Source organism: Triturus cristatus, chromosome 4_1 (genome assembly GCF_964204655.1).
Source record: "Triturus cristatus chromosome 4_1, aTriCri1.1, whole genome shotgun sequence".
NCBI lineage: Eukaryota > Metazoa > Chordata > Amphibia > Caudata > Salamandridae > Triturus > Triturus cristatus.
The window spans coordinates 223,357,689-223,372,386 of record NC_140585.1 but is presented as its reverse complement, the minus strand read 5'-3'; the positions used below and the strand labels follow the sequence as shown (position 1 = coordinate 223,372,386).

The 14,698-nt window shown below is 43.9% G+C and overlaps 1 protein-coding gene across 1 annotated transcript in view; it reads right to left on the bottom strand.

Moving 5' to 3' along the window:
* Window positions 1–14,698, bottom strand: part of LOC146854137 (cystine/glutamate transporter-like) — a 478,984-nt gene that overhangs the window by 418,939 nt on the left and 45,347 nt on the right. The window contains exon 3 of the mRNA XM_085651904.1: window positions 1,764–1,879. Coding sequence (XP_085508030.1) covers window positions 1,764–1,879 — 116 coding nt within the window. The remainder of the gene's footprint in view (window positions 1–1,763; window positions 1,880–14,698) is intronic.

The following is a 14,698-nucleotide window of genomic DNA, read 5'->3' as shown; positions in this document are numbered from 1 at the left end:
TCAAACATTTCCAGATGACATTAGCACAGAGGGTGTTGAGTAATTTTTTTGGAATTGTCGAGGTGCTCATGTTGTAAAATAAAGACGTGTATTAGTCTTGTGCTCTGATTTGCTAAAAAATGCTAATTTTGCTCACAGCATGATGATTTTGTCAGATTATTAATTTGCTATGCAAGATTTATGTACAGGAAACCCTTGATCTTGGGGGTTAGCCAGAAGACATTCCTCTTCTACTATGGATTCTTCCCAAATTCTGATTTTGTTCCTTATTGTGACTTACAATATTTCCAGATGTATCATCCTCTGAATAAATCTGCATTTGAGAGCCTTTCTGTCATTGACTCTACTGCTTTGAATTTTTGTAGTAAGATCCTTTAACTTTTCATTGATCTAGAACTCAGTTATTGAGTGGACTTATTGAACTATGTTTACTCTGCTAATTTGAAGATTAAAAGCAGGGACACACTGCCTCATAAAAATTGAGGGTTAACACCGTCTCCAATCCAGTAAACTGGTGGAAAGCAAAATAAGGTACATTTTAGGGTGTCTCCCACAATTGTGAAACTATATCCAGCTTTGGCTTTACCTGCTAGTCTAACATGATTGTCATCTCAGTGTCTCCAGTGCTAAGAGACCATATCGTCATCTTCTCGGAATCGTTGACCTTCACTTCTTCCATCCCTCAATTCCCTGCCTTCTACCCCATGTACACGGCTGCACCTTTCTCATGCTTCATATGCATATTACACATAAATAAATACAATCCAATCAGTTGTGCATGAGCTCCATGTTTAGAGGCTGTTGCTCTCTTCAGAAAGAGCTAACCACTTTATACCTAAAGGCCACATTCTCCACCATACATTTAGGAGCCATCCCAATTCAGACAAGGATATCCAGTTAAAATCAAAGATTCAAACAGTGTTGGTCCTGTTACTGGCATTCACTACCTGGAAAGGCAGTTCGGGCTGGACTGATTCCATTGGACCAGGGTCAAGGCTGATTTGTATATGGCTGGGATCAAAGTGAGGTGGCTTGGTGTGCAGAATAACAATGTACTGGCATATAACCCGAGTAATTTACAATGGTTGGGATTAGTGCAAGCATTCCATCTATCATTTTTTGTATACTTTAGGGTGTTGCCCTAAGTGGGACGGGTATGCCCAGATGGGGTCATGAGCACACTAGGCCACTGAAACCAAGCTATACCTGCCTGATGAGCCCTAACTTAGGGAAATCCTGTCCTGGGTTGCTTATCTTTTGGTTCAGGAACGACCTGGCCTGGTAGTTCGGGCTGCACTATTCCTATTGGAACAGGATCAATACTGATTTGCATATGGTTTAGGTAAAACTGAGGTGGCAAGGAGTACAAAATAACAATGAATTAGGATGAGGCCTGAGTAAATACCAGAGGCTGTGATTATTTCAAGCATTCCATCCATCACTTTCTTTGTATCTTTAGTGTTGACCTTAACCACAGCAGCTATCATCCTCAGAAAATGGTGGCATATTATGAATGCAAGCAAGTTAGGAATGTTGGTAAACTCTTCAAACTTTGCAAACTGAGTCAATCACAAAGTGTGCCAAATTGGCTCAAGTCAAAGGGTGACCTAATTAAATTTGCCGTCCCTTAATGGCTACCTATAATTTGTAGTGATCTTGTATACTTAGCTAGACCAGCTGTAACACAAGCGTTAAGGGTGTGTAACGTTATGCACACAAACACACGCACACACACACACACACACGTCTACAGACATACTTACAGACTCCTATAGCAGTGATGAGCTTTACAGCCAAGATAGGTGCATGGCAGGGGATAAAAAGAGGTTCGATTACGTAACGTCCAAAAGCCAATGACACAACAGCAGAACTTGCAGGTCTGAAAGAAACCAAAAAATGTCACAGATCAACTTTTGTTTTTTCCTCTATTGATCCTTTATTTGGGACATAGCAAAGGATAAGGGCACCCATGAACTGCATTTTGTAGTACTGCAATAGGACTACAACCATGCTACAAAATGCTATTCACAAACCTTTATGCAGAATTTACAACTCCTCTACTCCTCTCTTTTACTGCACAGAGATCTCCAGCCCACATTTGGAGTCTTCGCTCACATAATAATTAATTTTAGTAGAAAATGTGGGAGAGACAGAGAAGAGTGGCAGGAAAATTGGGACTACTTACTATCAAACGAGATGTCATTAGGAAGGAGGAAGGAGTGTTTACGGGAGGGTTAGGGAGAGATTTAGGGAGGGAAGTGTACACACTCACAAAAGAGTAAGCCCACTGCAATTCACAAACTACACTTCTGAAGTTTCTACAGCCAAAATGGGACTGTAAACAGTAGTAAATTACTCCAGCTCAGTGCTGAAGTAAATGCAGCACCACACGTTACCAACCACTACTACTGCAACATCCTCCCATACAAATCAATTGCGGTGGGGACTTAAAATATAGGAATAATAAGAATTTTGTTTTAAGTTCGATTATTTAATGTTAAAAGTATAAAACTAGTACATAATTGTATCTAATTATAACATATTTGAATACCTTTTTGCATTTAAAAAATAATGTAACAATAAATTGTATTAACTAAAATTAAATTAATTTTAGATAGACCCTTTTTAATATTTATTAATTCATAAAAAATATATTTTTGTACACTAGGGGGTATTTATTTTTCAATTTGAACTTGAAAAAATATGTTTTATTCAATTTAATTTATTTAAAATAAAGTAATTGTTTACTCAAATTGAAGCTACAATCAAATTACTACCTGAGGTGTGGTGCAATGGACACTGTATTTTTAAAGGCAAGGAAATTGAAGTCATGTTGCTCACATGAGATCAAATACTGTAAAAAGGCAAATCTACCTTCATACAACTAGACCACTATGTTTAGGATCATTTCCGTCATACGAGATGGGCATTAGAGAGCTACAACTCAAATAAATTGTACTGTAGAAGTGTGGCTGGTCGTAAAGACAAATTAAAGTATTACACAGTTGTTAGAAAATTAGGGCCCAATGTAATAAACACTTTTGCATTTGAAAAACCTGCAATTCACAAAACCACGTGGTTTGAGCGTAAGACTTTTGCATTTGCAATGTACTTCATGTAGTAACAAGTTGGAAATGCATTACCAACTCGCATAATTGGTTTCGCAACCTTTCAGAATTAGAATTGGTACGGGGTGTAAGGGGGCATTCTCTCCTAACTATAAATAGCAATGGTATGTATTGTAGACTTATTGCATCCTGTAGCAGGCTATACCACTTACTAGAACATTGGAATGTTGGGAGCTCCATTGAAAACAATGGAGTGCTCCGGGCTTACAATGGGTGGTATAAGCCCGGAGCTCCAACATTCCAATGTGTCTTTGTTCACAGCTCTGGCTGTGAACAAAGACTTCAGGGAGCCTGAGGGGATTTCAATCCCCTCGTGCTCCCTGAAGGCTTTGTTTTGTTAGAACATTCTGCCCTCTAGTGGCAGAATGTTCTAATAGCCTTATAGCCCTTCGTAGCAGGGCTATACCGGCTTTTAAAGTTCCTCTGCTTTGTTAAAGTCCCTCGCCTTCGACTCGGGCCTTTAACGCTGCAGCGGGCCTTTAACAGCCGGTATAGCCCGCTATGGCGGGCTATAAGGCTATATGAAAGACCCACCCCAGTGTTAAAGGCCTGAGTCAAAGGTGAGGGCCTTTAACAAGTGAGAGGACCTTTAGTGCCTGGTATTGTAGTGTGGATTAGCCACGCCCTATTTACAACACTAAGTTAGCATAACCGAGCCAACTGTTAGAAAGCCAGCTTGCCGTTTCTGCTGCTTTGCACGCGACACTATTGTTATATGTTATTCATTTTAGAAATGCTTACTCGACTTTGCCTTACAGGATAACAGTCTGTTGTTTAACATTCTTAACAGTGAGCTGTGCCCTTGGTCTGTACATCATGTAAAGAACGAGTCTGGGTCAATAGAAGGTACAGAGTGTTGTGATTAGATTGATCGTACCACTTTTTAGACATATCATACATGCAGCTGCCAATATCTGAAGGACAAGTGCTTTTAATTTTGCAGAACAGGATGTTTTAGATTCATTCGAACAGAAGAGCTGATGCAGGAAAGAGCCTAGCTGATCTTGTGATGTGATTCCACTAAGCTGATCTATACGGTATGGGGTCCCCCATTATAGCCTAAGAGACCTTCTATTAGTCTAATAATAACCTATTAGTTGCTAGAGAAAGGAGTGTGGCTGTTTACCACTGTCATTATTATTATGATTGCTCCTTTCATTCTGTATGGTATTGTAACAATGCTGATGGTTCTGATCTTGACCATTTGTCTACTAGTTTTAGCCAAAGTACTGCATCTTAGGACGCGAGGTTTATAAAATAAACTCTTTAAACTTTCACCGTGTCTTTGTTAATCTGTTGTGGACTGATATATATGTACAAACAGGTATTTCGGATTCCCACCACTCCTGAGAATATCTAAGTCGCTTGTTCTGGGTTGTCTATACATTGGGACCGCCTAGCTAGATCTAGGCTAACGAATGGGACACTAAGCTAGTCGGATAAGGGGTTCTTGGTTCTGAGGGGAGTTTCTGGTACACCACAATTCTCTAAGGTCCTGGTTTCCTGCGCATAGTTCTGTGCATACGCAGAATCCCTGCAACATGGCGCACCTAACGTTTGGTCTTATGATCTGAGACGCCTTAGTAGTGCTTTTTATTAGTCCACAACGACCTCACTCTGGTTTCCGGATAACGGGAGTGACGGCTTTACCTACCTAGGTTTCGACTAAAGGTTCTTTCAAGCTTGATAATTAAAAAGGTTAGTTTTTCTGAACCCAAGTGCTACTGTAGAACTTGTTATTACTCTTTAGTGTGTCCTAATGGCGGTCAATATAGCCGCGCATAGTCGGACTCCTCTGCGTCAACACTTGAGGACGTATGGGGTGCCTGATGACGGGCTGGCTGTGGTCTTTGTGGTGAGCGCTGACGCAGCGTACCCTTATGAGTTGTTTTACTCTTGGATGACTTTTCCTGGGGTGGATGCGGACGATAATACGTTCCACACCTACACTGCCACACAGGTGCCAGCAGCTTATGCCCCGTATAGGACACTGGAAATTCCTATTTCTGCCTGGCAACATACCATTTGGTTTAATGGCGCCCTCCCCCATACGGTTGCACCGCCGAGAATGGGCCCTTTGTCAATTGCAACGGCTGAATGGCCGGTGCTGGCCGGTTTTACACCCCACCCCGACTACTTGACGGTTGGGGTGGCGGACTTACGGGTACTGCACACTGCCCTGATTACGGTCCATAGGGCTTTAGTGCAGTACGTGTCTCGCAACGTGCAGGTGGGGGCACCTGCGGTTGCGGGTCACACGACTGACCACCGTGCAGTGGTCATTAGTCCAGTGATGGTTAATGCGGTTGTTGGCAAGCGCCCCCTGAATAAGGATGAATTTCCTTACTGGCTTGCTGAAAAGTTTGATCAACTTGAAGCCGTATTTCCAAACACTTCTCCTGTGGATAAACACAGGATACTCACCATTACTTTGCCAAAAGACTTAGTCCCTGATATTGTCGATTGTGACAATTGGGGCAAGGTCTTTGCTGCGACCTATTCGAAGTGCTACGGCACTCCGTCTATGTCTGTACTACCCTCTGTTATCAAGAAAGTACAGGAAAATCATGGTGCAGAGGCGGCCATTGAATTGGGAATGAGGCTTGTCGACAGCTTCGATGTGGTTTGTTCCATGGTAATGGGAAACCTAAATGGAGATGCCATGCAGTTCCAAGTTGGCAATATGCTGGAGCTTGTGGATCCTGCCGACAGGCCCAGGGAATTTGCAAAAATGATTGCAAAAGCCTACAGAATGGTGGGACGTAGCGCTCTAGGCGTGAAGCCCACCGTTAAAATTCCTGATGTAGTACAGCAGACTAAGGTGAGTTTGTCAACAAAAGACGAAAAGCACAAGTTTCCAAAGGAAAGTTGGCGAGCCAAAAAACAGGGGAAACAGCAACAGAAGCGGAGGTCACGTTCTGCATCTCCAGTTCAGTCGTCTACTGAACGCAAATATGATTTGCGCGATCGTTCTAGTATAAAGTCACCTGATAGATTTCAGGTTTCTGAACGCTCTCCTCGTTCTTCACAGGAAACATCGGCTTCACAATCTGGTGGCGGAGACTGTGGAAGAGGAAGGGGTGCCCAAGGTCGTGAGCAGCCCCGCCAGACGGACGGAAAAGGCAAGCAGGAAGAATCTGCACGACAGAGACCTCCATTTCAGAAAAAGAAAGTTGCTGCTTTAACCGCGAGATATGCCTCAGATGGTACGGACACTACTTCAGAACCGGACATGGGCTCTAACGGTGTTAGACAGCGCGGCGGAAGTTACAGTAGTGCGGCAGGCACTGCGTCCGTTTCTGGAGGTGACAGCAACTGATACATATGTGAGTGTTGAAACTGCTGATACTCGCGTGGCTGCCCCTGAGAGAATGTTTGACATAATCCTCAAAATGGAGGGTGACACACGCCGCAGAATTAGAGTGTTTATTTGGGAAAATCTGTCCTCCACATATGACATTTTGTTGGCGGAGGCGGATTGGCCCCCGGTTTTCGTTTTAGATGCTCCTAGAGGGGAGGGGGTTATCCTCCCCTCCTTTGGGCACGCAGTGCCGATGGAACATTCTAACAGGTTAGCCGGGGAGTGGGTGCAGGTGCAAGCACCTGCGTTGTATCGTAATCAAGTGGGCTGGGATACAATATCTCCCGAACATGAGATTCCGTTACAGTCCGATCCCTAGCCTCAACCCCAATATCCCATGCGTCGCGAGGCTCGATCTCACGTCGCGTCAATCCTTGAGCAATTGGAGTATCAGGGAGTAATTGAAACATGTGTGTCACCTATGAATAACCCTTTATTCACTGTGACGAAGCCTGACGGATCGTACCGCCTAGTTTTGGATTACCGGCACTTAAATTCGCACTGCCGGACGTGCGCAGTACAGAATACACACAGTTCGGCTCTCGTCGATAGTCTTGTGAGAAAACGGTTTAAAACCACACTTGACATTTCCAATGGCTTTTACAGCCATAACCTGTCCCCTCAGAGTAGTGAGTGGACGGCTTTTACCTCGGGCGGTAAACAAAGAAGGTTTAAAAGGCTACCAATGGGCTATAAGAACAGCCCTGGGGTCTTTGCTGCTCGAATGGTCTCGCTCCTAGAGTATATAGACCCGGAAGCATACTCGTATGTAGATGACATCTATCTGACGGACGACGAGTTGCTTCCACACCTTGCTCGCTTGGATAACATAATTACTATGTTTGCAGACTTCGGTTACAAATTAAATTTTGCAAAGTGCCACACTGCCGAGTTCACAGTGTTGTTCTTGGGGTACGAACTCAACAGTGAGGGTCGCGGCTTGGCTCCGCAGTTCCTTGAGAAATGCGCACGCCTTTGTGCCCCTACGACACTGAAAAAATTGCAATCACTGCTGGGCTTTCTGAATTTCGGTCGTACCTACATTCCTGATTATGCCCAGCGTATCAAGACACTTTATGCTTTGGTACAACCAACTTTTACCAAATCTTGCTGGCTGCCAGAGCATTCTGCTGCATTGCAATCTTTGCAGTCTGATCTTCTAGCTTCTAAATTCTTACAAACTCGTGATAATCACACAAACCTGGTCATTAGAATTGTTCCAGGCGCAGTTGGTTTCACCTACTTAACGTTCAATGAGGGCGACACCGTCCCCATTGCTTACAAATCTCATTTGTACACTTCAGCTGAGATGCGCTTTTCAGCTGTCGAAAAAGTACTGACAGCAGTTCAGATGGCGATCCTGAAAGAACGAGCGCTATCACAAGGAAAGCACATACTGGTGGTAACACCGTACCCTGCACTAGAGGCAGTAACTAAAGCTAGTGTACCAAATTCTAAGGCTTTGCATCCAAGGTGGATACAATGGGCAACTTCCTTGGCTTCGCCAGACGTCACATATATCTTTGACGTGGCGTTGCAGACTCAGGAGTTCTTGGAATATGAATTAGTTCATCCGACTCCTTTGACGTTGCGCCCGCTAGAGGAGTACCGTTGTGTCATTTACAATGATGGGTCTGCGCAACCCGCTACTGGATCAAAGCACGCCTATTCAGCAGCCTGCGCAATTGTTGTTGGTGCATTGGTAAATGGAGAGTTCCAATCTGATGTCGTGCATACGCAGTCATTGGGTGATTGTACCGCGCAGTTAGCGAAGCTTCGTGCTCTGGTGCTTGCACTGGAGTATGCTGAACCTCGGGTCCCTACTCTTATAGTGTGTGACTCGTTCTATTGTGTTCAATCTTACAATGACAACCTACATTTTTGGATCCAGAATGACTTTCGTGACTCCAAAGGTAGCACAATAAAGCATAAAACGCTTTGGGTTCGAGTGACAGAACTTAAGGACAGTCTGCCACTCGTGAATGTAATTCACACTCTTGGTCACCAACGAGTTGGTGTCCATGCTGTCGGTAACAGTTTGGCTGACGAGGCACCAAAAACCGCAGTGGCGACATATCTAGTAGCAGCAGTTACAAGATCCAAAAGTAAGATCGATGATGACATCTTGGCAGCTATTGCTGCTTCCGAGACCGGGAAAAACTTTCCGAAGGGTTTCCCTTCTCGATACCATTATCGCTTAAGTCCTGATAACATCCCGTTAGTGAGGATTAACGACGTTGGTGACAGATTGATTCCCAACGCGGACCGCAGACCGTCTTTGATATCAGCTGCCCACGAGGGTGTTGCGTCTGCGCATGCCGGGGTGTCGGCTACTGTATCTCTTTTGCAGCAACGTTACTGGTGGTACGGTTTGTACAAACAAGCGTGGGCATACGTTCTTCATTGTGACATTTGCCAGCAGATAAAACCTTCAACTGCAGCGCGTCCACCACAAACACAGCTGCATATATCTAATCAACCACTTGCGTGTGTTTATTTAGATCACTGCGGTCCTTTTACCTCTGATACTGCGTACAAGTACATCTTGGTTGCAGTTGATTCGTGCACACGTTTCCTGTGGGTATGGCCACAAAGGAGTGCTGATGCCAGAACTGTCATCAAGGATTTGCGTGTCTTTGTAGGGAGTTTTGCATGTGGTACCCTTCATTCTGATCAGGGCCCTGCGTTCGCCTCAAGGGCGTACAAGGAGGCCATGAGAAGTTTGGGGGTCCAAGTCAAATTTTCGTCTCCATACCGGCCAGAGGGCAATAGTGTTGTGGAGCGAATGAACCGTGACCTAAAGCAATCTTTGACAGCGAGGGTGTTAGGTACAGGCCGGAACTGGCTGACCCACTTGTATGACGTGCAACGTGCACTTAATAATCTCCCTAGAAGGTCTCTGGGTGGGAGGACCCCGTACATGATGCTCTTTGGAGTGAGAATGTTTGTCCCAGACCTTGATGGTCTAGACATGGCGGCTGCCGCGCCTTTTGACCTAGATGACCACTGTGCTATATTGCAGAATCTACAAGAAGCCAGAGACACTCTAGCAAAGGAACACGTACCCTCTACATCCGAAGCTGCGCTCCAGATTCCGGTAGTCGGCTGGCTACCTAGAGTTGGTGACCTGGTCCGTGAGAAGGTGGAGAACAAGAAGGAGTTCGGCCCCGCTTATCGTGCACCGGTCCCGGTGCTTGGAGTCCTGGGTACGCGTACAGTTGTTTTACCTCCACTTCCTGGTCGCAAGGATAACAGGTACATCTAAATTGACAATGTCAAGCTACAGCGGGTGGCCGATTCTCCATAGTATGACACCTTCAGTTTCTTGTCCATCAATGCTGAGAAATACTGTAGTGGTGCCACCCTCTAACATCTTGCCTAAGGTTTCCATTGAGATGCTTACAGTTGATGCTCCGTCTATACCATCTACTGCTGGTGGTTTACCTGATGATCCTGAGTATGCTTATCCTGCAGAAGTCCCTTTGCCTCTATTACAATCGACAACAGTTGCCCAGTCACATTCTTCCTTTGAAACTGAATCATTGACTTCCACTGCCCCTTCCAAAATTTCTATATTTTTTGCCTGGTTCAAGAGACATTTTTTGGTTGCACCTTGGACTTACATCTGGCTGGTGCTGATATGTATTTTTTTGTTCATGTCCATTGGCTTCGTGGTAGTGTTTTTTAGACTAATCAATGGACACTACCTGAATGAACGATCTACAATTCGATTAATTGATGGAACTTTAGCCCCCATTCCTCATCACACATCATGAAAAGGGACCAGACTTTTGTGAACATCACCGCCTGGCCTGTACGTGATGGAATTGCTTGGGATGCTGTGAACTTTCAGATTCATGGTCCCACCGAAGTGATTAATGTGCCCACTGTTTTTCGTGTTTCTATGGGTGATGTAGTTAAACAAAACATCCGATCGGATGATTGAGATGTGCAAGCGATAGAATCACTGTTTTCTGATTTGAAATATTATGCTGCATTTGATGCTGAAGATTTATATTTAAACACTGCAAATTACGGTGAACAATTTTGCTATCAACATTATGGCACACATTTCCTACACAGAGCAAATACTTTTCGAAATTTTGTTAATTTCACCCAATGGGAACATTGTCCTGTCCCTATGTCTGGAAGTTCTGCCACTTTAGTGAAAAAATTCAAGTACTTTTCGGATTTTAGTGTGTCTAATCCAGCCTCTTTTTATTTTAAATTGGCAGCAGAAACTGCTTCTAAGATTAGATTGACACACACCAAATTATTATATTCTAAATCCTCTATGGATAAATTGGCTATCGGAGGGTATGACCTATGGAAAGCTACTATCGATCTTAAATCGGTTTGGGGAACTAAACCGTGGCAGGTACAGGGAACAGAAGCTTTGCATCGTGCCTGTCTTATACCAAACCATATGTTATTTTTGAATTCATCTATTTTTCAGACCACCTGTTTTGGATTGGCTATATCTAAAAAATTAATTTCCCCCTCGATCCCGGATCTGGGTGCTTATCCTGATTGGAATAATCACACAGATCTGTCCCTTACTATGTTGCAGTCCCTCGTTTCAAACAGCACCTTCAATGTTTCAGAATTGAACCCTGAAGGTTGGTTAGTTTGGCAAACGAGTTCAGATTCCTGTCAACGTCGATTTCTGAATTTGACTCCAGGGTATACACAAATTAGGGTTGACCCTAGTTTTACATCTTCACACACGGTAACTACATACTCTGTGGGTAAGTTATGCCAGTCATGGCTGCAACATTCCACATTAGCTTCAGTTAAACTACATTTATCACGATTAAATGACAAAATAGATTTGAATGATTTTATTAAGGGGCCTGCGACTGGCAGGTCCAAAAGATGGGTTGTAACGGTTTCGCAAAGGGTAGTTTGCTGTAATAACGTCCTTTTCCCACCCCCGCAAGGACGGCTCGATGTATCCATCTGGCCTGCGATTCCAACCTTGAAAGCAGAGTTCAACAGGATGAGCAGAATAAGGGCTCTTTTGTCTCAAAAAGAAGTCGCGTTGACTTCGTCCCGTGAAACATATCTCCTTAACGTGGCAAATACACGTACTGAGGTTCAGGCTCTTTTGAATACTGACCTCCCCCTACATTTTGGAACTCTGATACAGACTATCTTTAATGCTTCGTCTACGAGTGGCCTTGTCCATTTTTTTAAAGTCGTGGGCTCAGGTCTCGTGACATCTTTTCAAACTATTTTTGGTGTGATCCCCGCATTTTTACATTCTATTTTTTCCAGTGTCTTCGGAGGTTTTCCGTTGCTCCTCGCTCTTGTAGCAGGGATCCTCTTGTTAATCTGCGCGCTGAGATATGGCTGCACGCCTGGCATTGCAGGACAGCATGCCCCGCCTGCTCCGTCTTCGTAGCCGGATGCTTGAATACTATGGAACCTTACCCCTTGCGACTTTGAGTGTCGCGTATGGATTGTCTTTCCGGTTCCCATTTTTTTACGTGTGTTCAACCTGTCTTTCACTGCCTAGACTGTCCCTTCCAGTGGGCTCTGGATTTGTGCCTGTCAAACTTGGTGTCACCTGACCTGGATTTTGATCGACTAATGGGCCCCTTAGTGGCTCATGAGTTTGACTGTTCTGGTGTCGGGTTTATGGCCTTGGGTGCTGCGCATGGAGTCCTTGGAAATTGGGATGTCGGAGAGGCCGCTATTGATTTCCTGGAAAGGAGTTATATCGAGGAACCTGTCTGTTTGCCTCGTATGGTGCTCGAAGCTCCAGTTGTTGAAGAACACGTGTGTTCCTTTCCCTTGCTAAATTGGATGGCGGATACATTTGCAGATAGCTCCAATGATTTCCTCTTGGAAGCTGTTGCAACTTACTGTGCTTACACATTGATGGATTGATTCTGTCTCATTTTTTTCGTCCTGAATCATTAATCGATGTCATTTTTTCCCCTTTTTTTTTTATTAATGGTTTTTTCTCTGGGACATCGATATTTTTTTTCTTTTTAAATTTTTCCTTTTTTTCTCGAACTTTACACTTACCTTATATGGACTTATAGTTCATGCCCTTGGTTCCGCTCTATCTAGATTGAACTCTGTGTTCTTGACGTTGCGCCCCTAGTGGTTAGCACTCCGATCAAGGGGGGGTGTAGTGTGGATTAGCCACGCCCTATTTACAACACTAAGTTAGCATAACCGAGCCAACTGTTAGAAAGCCAGCTTGCCGTTTCTGCTGCTTTGCACGCGACACTATTGTTATATGTTATTCATTTTAGAAATGCTTACTCGACTTTGCCTTACAGGATAACAGTCTGTTGTTTAACATTCTTAACAGTGAGCTGTGCCCTTGGTCTGTACATCATGTAAAGAACGAGTCTGGGTCACTAGAAGGTACAGAGTGTTGTGATTAGATTGATCGTACCACTTTTTAGACATATCATACATGCAGCTGCAAATATCTGAAGGACAAGTGCTTTTAATATTGCAGAACAGAATGTTTTAGATTCATTCGAACAGAAGAGCTGATGCAGGAAAGAGCCTAGCTGATCTTGTGATGTGATTCCACTAAGCTGATCTATACGGTATGGGGTCCCCCATTATAGCCTAAGAGACCTTCTATTAGTATAATAATAACCTATTAGTTGCTAGAGAAAGGAGTGTGGCTATTTACCACTGTCATTATTATTATGATTGCTCCTTTCATTCTGTATGGTATTGTAACAATGCTGATGGTTCTGATTTTGACCATTTGTCTACTAGTGTTAGCCAAAGTACTGCATCTTAGGACGCGAGGTTTATAAAATAAACTCTTTAAACTTTCACCGTGTCTTTGTTATTCTGTTGTGGACTGATATATATGTACAAACAGGTATTTCGGATTCCCACCACTCCTGAGTATATCTAAGTCGCTTGTTCTGGGTTGTCTATACATTGGGACCGCCTAGCTAGATCTAGGCTAACGAATGGGACACTAAGCTAGTCGGATAAGGGGTTCTTGGTTCTGAGGGGAGTTTCTGGTACACCACAATTCTCTGAGGTCCTGGTTTCCTGCGCATAGTTCTGTGCATACGCAGAATCCCTGCAACAGTATAGTCCAGTTACAGCAGGTTAAAAAGCTATTCCATCACATGAAGGGTTTGAAATGCCTCTTTGCTCCAAAGCCTTTGTCTCACAGCTCTTGCTGTGAATGTTAACGAAATGTTAATGAGAGTATTAACAACTGTGTGTGGGGCCACAGCTGATAACTGTTGATCATTCACGGGAAGAGCTATGAAAGCAGGCTGTCAGAAATTAGCCCCTGGTTCTCCCTGACTCAGATAAACTACTTTTTCATAGATCAGTCAAGACAGGGAGACCCAGTAGCTGAGCTGCATTCACCACTTCCTCTTTCTGAAGCCCCAGTGACATTGAGCTACAGGAGGAGGGACGGGTTAAAGCTCCATGTGTCCTGCTGCACAGCCTCTGCCTTTCCCCTTCCCAATCCATATATTTTGGAGAGGCAGGGTAAAGAGAAAGCCAGAGGACATTAGGGCATTAAAATTCTGAGAGCAGCAGGTCTCTACCAGTTTATATAAGCCTCTTTTGCTCCGTTGTCTTCAATAGCGATCTCAACATTCCACTATGGAGGGCTCTAAGGCTATTAGAACATTCTGCCCATAGAGGGCAGAATGTTTAATTTTGTAAAACAAAGGCCTCACAGAGCCTGAAGGGATTGAAATCTGAAAGCTGTGAACAAACTTTGGAATGTTGGAGCTCCGGGATTCTACCGGCCATTGGAAGCCCGGAGAGCTCCATTCTTTTCAATGAAGCTTCCAACATTCCAATAATGGTTTGCAACTGATATCACAGCTGCAAGCCATTGATCAGTTGTTGACAACTGGAAGGCGGTGATTACTGAGGTACAAAAGGGAAGCTATCACTTTGGACCCCTTTCCTTTTGTGAATCGAGTTGCGCAGCCTTGTGGGGAGCAAGCAGTGGTCAAAGGAAAACATTTTGTAATATAGCATTGGCTTCTTTTAGGAACATAAGCTAATTGAAAAAAAAAAATCCCATCTACCAATTCACACTCAGGGGTGGCCTGTTGTTCTTGGAAGGCCATGAGCCCGTGTTTATAACCAATCACAGGGGGTTGCACATAGTGGCATGCCTAATTAAAATTAATTAGAGAGGTCGTTCTCTAAACCACTGTGACTAGAAAGGCTGAATTGTGACCTATTG